Source organism: Belonocnema kinseyi, chromosome 2, assembly GCF_010883055.1.
Source record: "Belonocnema kinseyi isolate 2016_QV_RU_SX_M_011 chromosome 2, B_treatae_v1, whole genome shotgun sequence".
Lineage (NCBI taxonomy): Eukaryota > Metazoa > Arthropoda > Insecta > Hymenoptera > Cynipidae > Belonocnema > Belonocnema kinseyi.
This window is the reverse complement of record NC_046658.1, coordinates 59032427-59045949: the sequence shown is the minus strand read 5'-3', so window position 1 is coordinate 59045949 and position 13523 is coordinate 59032427. Positions and strand designations below refer to the sequence as shown.

General features: G+C 28.5%; 2 protein-coding genes across 4 annotated transcripts in view; one reads left to right on the top strand and one right to left on the bottom strand.

Annotated features, from left to right (window-relative positions):
- LOC117168463 (allatostatin C-like) overlaps positions 1 to 9809 on the top strand; it is a 101297-nt gene extending 91488 nt beyond the window's left edge. The window contains exon 3 of the mRNA XM_033354132.1: positions 8427 to 9809. Coding sequence (XP_033210023.1) covers positions 8427 to 8573 — 147 coding nt within the window. The 3' untranslated portion in view covers positions 8574 to 9809. The remainder of the gene's footprint in view (positions 1 to 8426) is intronic.
- Positions 9810 to 9906: 97 nt separating this feature from the next.
- The window catches only part of LOC117168460 (DNA ligase 3), a 126821-nt gene continuing 123204 nt past the window's right edge, over positions 9907 to 13523 (bottom strand). For all 3 annotated transcript variants that reach the window (XM_033354129.1, XM_033354128.1, XM_033354127.1), the window contains 2 exons: positions 10652 to 10809; positions 9907 to 10116 (listed from right to left, as the gene is read on the bottom strand). In XM_033354129.1, the coding sequence (XP_033210020.1) occupies positions 10654 to 10809 (156 nt within the window). In that variant the 3' untranslated portion in view covers positions 9907 to 10116; positions 10652 to 10653. The remainder of the gene's footprint in view (positions 10117 to 10651; positions 10810 to 13523) is intronic.

The following is a 13523-nucleotide window of genomic DNA, read 5'->3' as shown; positions in this document are numbered from 1 at the left end:
CATAAACTATATATTTTGATATTTTTTGTGTGTTCAATAATCATATGATTTTATAAAAAAATAAACTATGAAAAACATAATTTGACTAAAAAATAGTATATTGATGGAATTGCAACATGCGATAATAATCCTCAATAACTGTTATTTTTAATCAGAATAAACTCTTGTCTCTGCTTTAAAGTTAATTACTTCTTTAAAGTAAGTCCATCAAACAACTTGGAAATCGTTTAGGAAAGCTTCTTCTCATGAAGGCAATTTGAACTATTTTAACAGTAAATTAATTCGCGTTGAACTGCGAAAACTTTTTTCCTGGAAATCTTTTTTTTAGTTCTAAGGAATACTTTTCACTGCGTTTATTAATCAATGAAAATCGGTTTAAATTACAAACATTCTTTAAATTTCAAACTCTGAACTAACTAAGAAAAGGAATTTCAGTGTGAAAGCTTGCGTGTCTAGGCATCAAAATCGAAAGATTTCGTAGTTGAAATCTTGATAAAATTTCAATTCACTTAATTAAAAAACAGTCCTAATTCACCTGACTTTCTTGATCCCTTCCACGAATTAAACTTCACTTTTTAATAAAGAATTATAATATTTAAAATAATTTGAAATATTATTTCAAGCTAGAAACATATATTTTTATTTTATGTTTTAACATTATTATATATAATTATCATTGTAACGTAAATATTTGTTTACATGTTTATAAACGTGTAATAAGTAGTTTCTAAAGCATCTTTGGAAATACGTTGGTAACTTACAGACAAAAGTTTGGCTCTACCTACTTAGGGAGAATTGACACACAATGTATGTTGTGCATTCTTTAATTTTGTTTAAATTTTATCTTGAAGAAGTTTTCTACGTGCAAAGTAGTATTTATATGCAAGGTGGAAAATAAATGCACATTTTTGTTTTATTGAAACAAATTTTTTCAACCGCAGTCCTGGGACCTACACTGCCCTGAAATAAATAAACTTATTAATTAACGTTCATTTCCGTTATAAACAATTAATTGTTTGAAGAGAGTATTTTGCTTTAATTAAAAAAGATAATTTTTTAGGCATCTGATACCATGAGTTATATTTCTTGCAAAAAAAAGATTATTTTCACGAAAATCAACGTTAAATAAAGTTATACTCATTCTGGAACTCTTTAAGGTCCCAGGAATGCGGTTACAATTTTTTTTTAATAAAACATGAATGTACATTTATTTTTTCACCAAGTGGAAAAAGTTCAGAGGGCCATTAAAAAATACATCGGGTTTGTCAGGACACCCTATAATATACAACAGTGTATCCGCTTTATAGTATTTTTTATATGTAAAAACTTCAGAATGCAGTCTAAGTAGAAGGAAGGGGTTTTAGTCAGACAAGGCATTTCTGTGATACTGCATTCTCTGCCTCAGGCTCTTTACATTCTCATCCTATAATGAGAAGGTGTTAGTTTTATGTAAAAATTTGACTTTGTCAGTTTTCATCAAATCTCCTCGTTTTGAGACCTCTGAGTTAGACAAAAACAATGTTTACGAAGGTGTATGTTTGTCACTCTGTTTGTAAGCACGATAAATTTCAAAAGACTCATCAGTTTGGATTGAGCTTTGGCACATGTTTTTAAGGCATTAAAAAAAGAACGAGTTGGTTTTTAGGAGCAATGGTTCTGGTTTCACCCATCGAAATTTTTTTTTTTAATCAAGAATTCAATTTTCCACCAAAGCTGTACGAGATATGAAAAAAATGTTAAGAAAATGGCCAAATTGAGTTTAAACCATTTTTTTCACAAGTTACGCATTTTTCGTTTTAATCGTGAAAAATGATATTAAAATTTAAAAAATCCATTTTTCAGCAAAACTATACAAGATACGAAAAAAATGAAAAGACAAAAATTGCTTATTCGAAAAAGTCTACAAATTTGTTGTTAATCATTTTTTGATAGGATTCGTACTTTTTGATTTAACCGCACAAAATAACATTAGAATCTAAATAATAAAATCTTTGAAAAAACTGCGTAAATCGAAAAAAATGAACAGAGAAAAGATATTAACGCAAAAATGTCTCCAAATTCACTGTAAATCTTTTTTAATAGGACGCGTAGTTTTTTTGTAGTGAAAAAGCATTTTCAAAATTTACAGTTTCTGGATAAACAACACGAGACAGGAAAAAACTGAATAGAAAAATATCAAAACATTTATTATTCATTATTTTATTATGGGACGCTTAGTTTTGGTTTTAATCATAAAAAATAACATTAAAAAACATTAAATTTTTTGAAAAAATATACAAGCTACAGTATGTTAATTGATACAATTGATTGCCTAAATTATGTCTACAAATTTGCTTTGAAGATTTTTTTATAGGACCCACACTTCTTTAAATTATAATAATAAGACTATAAAAATACATCTATTTCAATAACGAAAGAGAATTCACAATCATCAAATTACAGTTGTTGATGGTTTCACCTCAAATTTTAAAAGTTCTATACAAAAAATTAGGAGAATTACAAAGACAAAGCGCGTAGCGCGAGATCCCACAAACGCATGGCCTAAGTAATTTAAGTCTGGAAACGTAGTTTGATTGAATAAAAAAGTGTTATTTTTCTATTTCAAATTGCATTTCTGTAATTCTTAAGAAACAATTAAGAAAATAAATGTCGAGAAACAAATTTTGCGGAAATATTCCAGATGTGAAACACTTCCAAGAAGATTTATTTTTGTGCAATAAAGGACAATTAGGTGAAATAAAGAACAGATGTGAAATTTCTAGTTCTGTTTTCTTGTAGAAGAAACTGTCCAAAACTTTCTTTCATAATTCTTTGTTATTAAATTTGTTTTAATGATTCTCCCTTTCTTTTCTCGAGTAGGTAATAAAATTGCAGAAAACAATATTTTTAAATTATATCAAGATATCGAACCTAATTGTGTAATTTCTTGGCGAAAAGTAAGCTCAATTTTATTCAGAAGGAAATTGAAAACTTTTTTCCCCCAAAACTATCGCCTATATTAGCGATTAATAGAATTTTAAGGAATTTCGTAGAATTTTAAAACATTCCGAAATCTTAGAATTCTCAGTACTCGACCGATTAGAAAGTTAACGAAAGTTTCATTTTTTTTATTTTGATTCGGTTTCAAGAGATTTAAACTAATTTTTCGAAATTATTTTCCTAATTGCACAAAGTACCATACATTTTTATAAAATTCCTTCAGAATTCACAGAATTTCATCGAAATCTGAAATACAATTAATCTCATAAGGTTTTTACAAAATTTTAAAGAATTATCCAAATTGATGAGAATTTTCGGACAGTTTTGAGGATTTCATTAAAATTCATCTAATTTTACAAAACAACAAAAATTATTCTGACATCTTACAAATCCTTTTTGTTAAATAATTATATATATTTTTTTAATACTAGAATTAACTTTTACTTATTTCAAAAAGATCTTGATGCTTCTTTTATTTACATTTTTAAAACATTTACATATTATTCAAAAGTAATAAAAAATGAAGAAGATTTGAGTGTGAAAATGCTTTAATAAACTTAGTTACAAAAATCCATTTTCTGATATTGAGAAACTCCTATGTAACATACAGTATTCTCATTCTGTTATAATACTTTTTACTTATTTTTTAAAAATGAAAGATAACAATTCCTAAATAATCATTTGAAATATGCCAAACAAAGAATTAAATTTCACTTACTTTTAAAAAAGAACGGAAAGTACTTTTTTTTCTTGAATATTTAACACAAAAAAAAACCAGCAATGATAAACAATAAAGAAAAGTTAAGTGTAAAAATGCTTTAATAACCTTAGTTACAATAAAGAATTTTCTATTATAGAAAACTATAATAGAAAATTGTTTATTGTAACTTTTCTTTATTGACTTTTCTTTATTGTCTGATTCTTATATAATGCTGTTTACTCATTTTGTTACATATAAAATAACAATTCCTAAATAGTTACTTAAATATCTATTACAATTCATTGAATTTCACTTATTTCTAGAAGTGTTCAATACTTTTTTCTTTAAATACTTAAAAGTTTAAAAAGTAGCTAAAATTAATAAACAATAAAGAAAATTTGAGTACAAAAATGCCTTTATGACCTTCGTTACAAAAAACAATTTTTTGTTATAGAAAAACCTTTATAAACCTCACAGACTTCAACTGATCTATTCTAAAAAAAATGGCTAAATACGGCTTTCTCCCGATATTCCAGGACAAAAATGATATTTTTCGCAGTTTACTTTTCGGCGCTTATTAATTATTATTCAATACTAGTTGAATTTAAGATATCAATTTTGAAAAGAATGAAACATTTTAGAAACAAAAATGGTAGAAAAAATGGTTTAGAAAACAAGAAAAATAGGGCGATTTTTCAAGAAAATACTGAAATAACAGGGGAATAATTTTTTTAATCAAGTTAATCTAAGTACCATTTTCTTAAAATTTCAAATAGAGAAAAATATTGCATTTTCAACAAAATAGTGGAATTTTTAACCAAAAAAAGTGAAGTCTGAACTAAAAATATGATAGTAGACTTTTCAATAAAAAAGAATTAACTTTCAACTGATGGATATTACGCTTTAAGAAAGGATTTTAATTTTCAACCAAATAATTAAATTTTCAATCAAATAGTAGAATTTTTAACCAAAAGAGATAAAATCAGAGACAAAAGTATAATAGTAGGTTTTTCCAATAAAAAATAATGAACTTTCAACCAAAAAAGGTGACCTTTTAAGAAACTATAGTTGAATTTTGAACTAACAGAGATGATCATCTGAAATCCAACAAAGTTATGGTCCTACGTTAACTCATTAAGTCAATGTCATAAAATATCGAAACAAATGTACTCTTGAGACAAACAAGTATTTTCCTCTGTGGAAATTTCCGATACTTTTGATTCTTATTTTAAGGGTGTTGGTTAAATCCGACTTTGTATTATTTTTTTCATAGGTACGGCACTGACTCAATATATATTTTTTCCAAAGGAATTGCGAACGAAAGAAAGAAAACTCGTCGAATATCCGGGGTTTTGCGAGATCCTCGGATCAATAAAATGTTAAAAAATCAAAAAATTATTGTTGAGGAAATGATTATTTTCACGACAAATATGAATTTTGCGAAAGATAGAAATCAGCGGGTAGCAGACGACAACATTTGAAAGGTTAGAATCGTTTGCAAATTTATTTTTTACTCACAATTCTGAAATAATAGAAGAATTCTCGAGATATACTAGGTTTTCAAAGCGCCATGCCTTGATGATGCTGACCCTAAATTTTGCAAAATACGTTGCGAAATGGAGAAAAAGTCAGAAAAAATTGACATGCCCTGTGTGTGTCTTATACCTGCATTTGTAATCATCCACCAGGCTAGCTGTCAACTTCACGCCAATGCATGGTATCGAGGCAGAGCGTTAAGTTGACAGCTAGCCTGGTGGTTGATTACAAATACAGTTACAAGCCACACACACGGCATGTCAGAATTGTGGGTAAAAAAAATAAATTTGCAAACGATTCTAAACATTCAAATGCTGTCGTCTGCTACCCGCTGATTTCTATCTTTCACAAAATTCATATTTATCGTGAAAATAATCATTTCCTCAACAAATTTTTTGGTTTTTCAACATGTTATTGATCCGAGAATCTCGCAAAATCCCAGATATTCGACAAGTTTTCTTTCTTTCGTTCACAAATCCTTCGGAAAAATATATATTAAGTCAGCGCCGTACCTACCCGGTAAAAAGGCTTGCATTGAAAAGTATTGAAAAATTTCATTCATTCGGTGGTAACGTGAGAAATATTGAATAGTTGTGGATCCCGTTTTGTCCTCCCGTTTTGAATATCCACGGCAGTTGAAGTTAGCTCTCATATTGAATCCCTTTCTGTACCTAGCGCTGACAATATTTTGCTGAATACCACAAAGCAACCAAGAATTACACAAATTTTAATCCTTTTTAATTTAGAAAATTTTGCTGCATTTATTTACTGTTTTTTGAATAATAATCAGGCAAAAAGCTTTTTAAAACATAGCGTTGGTCATTTTACGATGTAAGGATCAATTTCCACACAGAAGGTTCTGGTGAAGAATAATTTTTTCAATTTTTTATCATGATTTTATATTTTTTCAATTGATAATATTTGAACAAAGCGAACATTTGACGGTAAAGAAATGTATTCTTACATACAATCCTACTAGATTTGGCAAATTTCATGCTTTTAGAGCGCGTTCTAATGCTTCAAACAAAAATTGTGTTTTTAATGTATTCGAGGTTACATCTGACAGCTCCGATCGGCTTTAAAAGGGATTGAAATCTTATAATTTTCGCCGCCTAATAAGAATTTAAAAACTAAGGACAGAAACGGCATTCTTAGGGATTCAAATTTTCTAATACTTTTTAATGCAAGGCTTCTTACCGGGCATAAAAAAATTCAAAGTTGGATTTAACCAACACCCTTAAATCGGTCTATGCTCCAACACAAAATAGTGATATGCAGTTTAATTTAACGAATTCCGTTGATCTCCCCTATGTACATATAGAAAGGGAAGAAATTTTCCATAAGTTAATGACTCTTGATGTAACTAAGGGAGCAGTTTCTGATGGGGTGCCACCCGTGCTCTTAAAGCCATGCTCTGAGTCTTTAATCGAACCACTGTATATCATTTTTAATAAATCTGTAGTTGAGGCGATCTTCCCATTTGAATGAAAAAAAGGAATAATAATACCGGTGTACAAAAATAGGAATCGTAATAACATAAAAAACTATCGAACAAGAACTATTCTTAGTCCTCTGATGGCGCCCCTGGGTCTGTAGGTACCCAGATGTAGTATTAAAGTGAAAATTGTGAAAAAGATATGAAGAGGGGAGTGGGGGTAGGGGTCGCTAAATTGGGAGAAAAATAATGCCTAATTGTCAGACATGTGACCCTAAAGTAGCAACATTTTGTTCCAAATCAACTAACATCGAACTAACTATGGAAAAAACTCCGCTATCGGTAGAATTTGTAATGAGGCAAATTTATACGATACAAATATTGATTTTTTCGACCGATCACCGACGAACTTCAGAACTGAGCTCTATAGAACGCTTACCAATTTAGTTTAATTCGTCCTGACTAGTTTTAAACACACTATATAAGATTAATTGATCGCTGTAGAAAGGGCTTGACCGTTTATATTCAATAAATAAATACTTTTCGATAAAAAAGAATTAACTTTAAGCCATAAAACATGAATCTTTTAATGGAAAAAGGTGACTTTTCATTCAAAAGACGAATTTTTGATACAAAGAGAGGAATGCTCAGCAAATGATTTAATTTTCGACCAAAAAATGTACATTTTGAACAAAATGTTAATGTTCTAAAAAATAATTCATTTTTAATCCAAATAGCAGAACTTTTAACACAAAAAAGACAATTCTGAACCAAAAATATAATAATAGACTTTTTCAATTAAAATAATTAACTTTCAATCAAAAAGGTGAGGTTTCAACCAAAAAGATAACTTCTGAATAAAATATTTAAATTTTTAACCGAATTGTAGAATTTTTAACCAACAAAGATGAATTCTGACACAAAAATATAATGGTAGACTTTTTTAACTAAATTAATTCATTTTGAACCATAACAAACAATTATTCTATCAAAAGATGAATTTTCAATCCAAATGACTAATTTACTATCCAAAAAGACGAATGTTCAACAAAAAAGTTGAATTTTCGAACAAAAGAGATTAATTCTGAACCAAAAGTATAATCGCGGACATTTTAATAAAAAATAATTCACTTTTAACCAAAAATATATGGATATTCTTATTGGTTTTTATTGGATGAAGACGATTTCTTTTTTTTTCTTTTTTTAGTTGGCAAAAGAGGGGAATCAGTGTGAAGTATGTGATTTGATATACCACAGTAAAAATTCTGCGCAACGAAGGAATTGATGTTATTTCAGAATATAAATTGTAACGTTCCGCTTGAAAAGAGCTTATTTTATCGATTGTAGTTCAGAAGATATTCAACTTTTTGTGATCTATCTGAAAACATTATACTTTGATATCCCAGAAGTTATAGGAGATGAGTCAATTTTCGATTTGAAGCCAAAATATGTAACAGTGTTTTCTCGAAAAGCGGTTTCCAATTTTATTTTGATTTATTATTAATTTATTTTTCGGGTTTTCCAGGCTGTCGCCCCCTGCTATTTTAAAAATGCGTTAACATTTAATTTCGCCTGTACTACAAAACACCTAAAAATCATCAGAAAAAAGTATTCTATAAAGAAAAGTTGAATGCAATAACTTTCTGGTTGAAAATGTTGAAAATCAGTCATATCAATTCCTATCAGAAACAACCTCGAAATAAACCCTAGATCGTTCTAGTATTAATTAAATAAAATATAAATAAATATTACTAATTAATTTCTTTTATTTTCCAGAGTTACGAGGATAATGGACCGGAGGATGCTTTGCTGTACAAGCTTTTAAAACGACTTAGCACCCAGATGGTTGTACGGGAGCTGCAACGTAAACGCAGTTACTGGAAGCAGTGCGCCTTTAACGCAGTTTCGTGCTTCGGAAAGTAGACGAAATCAGCGTGAAAGCCCAGAAATATAAACACATCGTCTTTTTTCTCATTCTTCCTTCTGTCGTCCAGCTTAACTATAAATCGATGTACCTTAAAAAATTGTAATTTAAGCATACAACATCTACAATAATTATCGATCAAAACCACTGAAATGAGATCCAGATAAAAAAAGCTCTAAACTAAAAGAAATCTCTAATTTTTCAAAATTATCCCTCAAAATAAAAGTAAAATAACCATTTATTTTAAATTGCTTTCCTAAATAATCTAAAAATGCAAAATTCCATTCACAAAATAAAATACAATTTGCAATGTGTTCAGCAATTAGCATTTTTATCTCTCATTTTTCTGTTTACGATCGATAGAGAGAAAAAAACATTCTTCCGGATTCAGCGAGAGCACTATATTTTTCGCTAAGCCAGGAGTGGATTGTAGGGTTAACAGAAATGCTAGTGAATATATTTTAATTAACGAACGGATAGACATAAATATGTTCCTACAGAAATCGCGCATAATAGAGAAGATAATTAAGAAACATTTAGTTTCAGAGATATCATATTGTATAGTTTTATTTTATTTTTCGCGTGCCAGATAATGCCAAAAGTCAGATTACATCATTCAGTATTAAATAAAAAAGTCGTTTATAATTCGATAAGTTTACTCTTAAATACCCTAGTTGATTGTAATGAGAGCAAATTTTGATGTTTGAAAGAGAATTTTCAAAATTCAACCTATACAAATTCTATAGATACTTGTTAGACGACACCTCTAACCCTGACACGTAGGATTTTATCGATTGCTGCATTATTTAATTAGATGTCACCTGGAAAGACTTTGTATTTGTTACTATTTTATGCTCTCTTATTTACATTCAAGGTTGAGAATTATTTTTTTATCGTGAAAATCGAAGAATTATATTTTAATTATAGTAGTAGGGATAACTTTTTATTAGGATTTACACGGCACTCAGTGAAGTTTTTTTAGCTCAATTTTTTATCCATAAATGTATCCAGAATAATTTGGTTTTTTATTGTGAAAATTAGTTCCTTTCCGGCGAAGAATATTTGTGATCCCTGTTCCTTAACTATGTAAACGCCTTGTAGACTAGAGAAATACAAATCCAACCTGCAATAATTTTTACTAATAGAAAAACCCTGTCAGTGTTTCAATTTTCAAAGAAAGTACAATGTGAATATTTATGTCTGAGAATAAAGGCTCTAAGGAACTTTTATCGGTATTCTGTCTTTGGATATTATTTCAGATTTCCTAATTTCACTGAATGAAAGTATGAAATAAATCTAACGTTAAAGACAAAAAGACTCGGAACAAACAAATTCAAGTATAAAAGAACTAAAAAATAGGAGTTTATTTGAATTTGGTTTTAGACTCAAAACATTCTATAAAATTCTAAGTCCATATAAATTAAAGAACTGGAATATTTTTACAATTGATAATTATGATCGAATTATCACGCTAGATCTTCCAACTGATCAGAGAAAAAATTACAAAAATAACATGATTTGGCAACTCCGGCAGAGAAACTCCTGAAAAAAAAAATAAGAAAATATTAATATGATGAAGAATTTTTTTTAACTTTTACATTACATTTTCTACAAATTTTCAGTATTTTCTTGTTTTGCAATTTCAATTAATCGCATCAATCAATACTTTATTACAACATTTTTATTTATGATGAAATCTTAGATGTTCGTTCATCTGAGAATCTCGCAACCTATTTTTTTCTAATGTAATGATGTCGCAAAGGCCCTGTCGTATTTCTACAGCAATTTATGGCCACGACGTAGTGACGATGATTGAAACATTGATGCATAAAAATAGTTCTTATAAAATAAAACCAGTGACCATATTAAATTGCCTATGAAAAACAGTCCATATAAATGATTAATTTCCTAAATCAATTCACAGTTTGCCATACAATGCTCGAAAATTCTATACACGTAGTTCTATTACTTTTTAATCCAAAACATTTAGTATCAAATATTTAAACAATATTTTTCCTACAAATTTGATTTAGTATATTTGAGTTTTGATATTATTTATTAATTAAATTTAAATTACCTTTAATCCCATCTTCCATGAGGACAGGGGCATCTGCAATAATCACCAGACAAAATTACAGCGTACAAAGTTGCATCTTGCATTTTGGATTCCGTGGCACAATTTTCCACCCAGGATTCATGTACGTGCCTGGCAGTAGTTGGAATGTTACTACCGTCCTGAAATTCAAATTATTTCTGTGTTCTTATTTCAGAATTTCGGGCTAATGTTTTAATATTACATATGTTTATTCTACATTTGTCTGCAACTCAATTTTTTACTTTAAATGCAAGATTTTGTATCCATGTTGACAAATATTGAAACTATTCTAAGGAAAACGAATGTGAATGATTGCAAATTCAAAAGCTTGCATAATTTAAGATTTGAATTACAAAAAGGGCAGGGCTCGTTCAAAAACTACGTCACGCTATTCTGAATACTTTTTCTATCCCTACTCCGCTCTGTCACACATCATTGCACAATGCTTGAACCCCTCAGGGTAATTTCAAATACGAACACCCGGGGGGTGTTCAAAATATACAGACATAATAATTTAAGAACCTCCACATCCCGAAATGCACTCAAACCAAGGAAACTGGGTGATTTTTCACGAAAATAGTCGAATCTTCAAGCCTAAAAGGCGAATTTTTTGGAAGATAGTTGAGGTGTGAAAAAAAGATGACTGTTTAACAAAATAATTAAATTTTAGACTTAAATAAAGACGAATTTTTAAACAAATAGTTTAATTTTCAAACAGAAAAATTAATTATAAACCAAACAATCGCATTTACAACCAAAAAGTTGAACTTTTAAGCAAAACGGGCGAATTTTCAAACAAAAAATACATTTTCAGTCAAATGGTCGATCTTTTAAACAGAAAAGATTAAACTTCAACCAGAAACACTTGCATTTTCAACAAAATATTTGAATTTTCAATCGAAAGGGATGAATTTTCAACAAAACATTTAATTTTTCAAGAAAATAATCAAACCTTAAACCAAATTTTTGAATTTTTAAGATTAATTAAATCTTCGTTAACATAGTTAAATTTTCAACTAAAATAAGAAATTTTCAATCAAAGAAGATTAATTCTTAACGAAAAATATCATAGTTGATATTTCAACCAAGAAAAAATTTTTATTTTAAATAAACTGTAGAATTTAACCAAAAAGATGAATTCTCAACGAGAAATTTGATAGTTGATATTTCAAGTAAAAAATATTATTGCTTAAATAAAAAAAATCAGAAAAAGGGGAAGTTTCTTGAGAACAGACGAAAAACGAAGAATCAATTCAAAAAAAGGGTGTAAAAAGGGAAACAGGAAAAAATGTGTAGCCTGTGTGTAAAATAACTTACTCGTAAAAATATAGGTAATTTTCATTTTTTCAAGGATTTCAAAAAAAAAATTATTTACATTTATAGTTTATATTCAAAATTTTTAAGAATAAATAGTTTTAAACTGTGAGCAACGATTTTCAGTTTCAGAAAAATGCCAAATTTAAAGTAAAAATAAAAATATATATAATCGATTTAACACTTAAAAATTGCTTAATGAAATGTTTTGGTAAAGTTAACTTTGAAAATAACAATAATTTAGGCTGAGAAAAGAAATCAATCGCAATTGTTTAAAAATAATCCTATTAATATCGAAATTTTGCTACGTGAAAAGGGACCTTAGTTTTCAAGATAAGCATTGTCCCTTAACAGGCAGACGTGTCCCTTTATAGTCTATACTTTTGTGTAATTACTAATTAGAGACTACTACAGGCCATTAAAGTGTTCGCCATTGAAAGATTTCAAATATTAAGCCTGTATTAATTTGAAATAGCTCAGAAATTAACTCAAAAGTTTGCACTAATTTTATTTCATTAAATACAAAAGTGCCTATTATTTATATATTTTTCTGACAAACAAAATTCTTTTAATTCATTGTATTGAGTTCTTTTTTTTCTATAAAAACTAGCAATAATCAAACTTGAATTAGAAACCATCGGTTATCGGCTTGCCAGTGAAAGTTACGGATACCCGCTGTGGCATGGCAGAAACAATTATTAGTCGCAGGCAACCTGCTTATTAAACGGTTGGTCTATCTAATAGATTTGGGATAACCTCAGTGATCAAGTTAAAATCTAATCATGTTCTCACGTACGGAACCTTTTTGTGGATGAAAATTTACTTGAAGATCTTTGAAACATGAAAAGTCAATTATCATTTCATATAAGAATATTTTTTATAAATTATACATTTTACATTAACAATTTAACTAAATGTTTTAAACAACATCTACCATTATAAAATTATAAGAATATATATATTTTTTTTATTAATATAAATATTTTTATTATTTATTTTACTTATTTTATTTATTTATTTTTAATATAAATATTTAATCATGGTAGATGTTGTTTAAAACATTTAGTTGAATTGTTATGTATAATGTATAATTTATAAAAAATATTCTTATGTGAAATGATAATTAAGTTTTCATGTTTCAAAGATCTTCAAGTAAATTTTCATCCACAAAAAGCTTCCGTACGTGAGAACATGATTAGATTTTAACCTGATTACTGAGGTTATTCCAAATCTATTAGATAGACCAACCGTTTAATAAGCAGGTTGCATGCGACTAATAATTGTTTCTGCCATGCCACAGCGGGTATCCGTAACTTTCACTGGCAAGCCGATAACCGATGGTTTCTAATTCAAGTTTGATTATTGCTAGTTTTTATAGAAAAAAACAACTCAATACAATGAATTAAAAGAATTTTATTTGTCAGAAAGATATATAAATAATGGGAATTTTTGTATTTTATACTTATATTTGTGGTTGTGGCGTGATTAGCACCCGCTCCCGGCGAAAGCCTGCAGTTATCCTTATGACAAATTATTAATT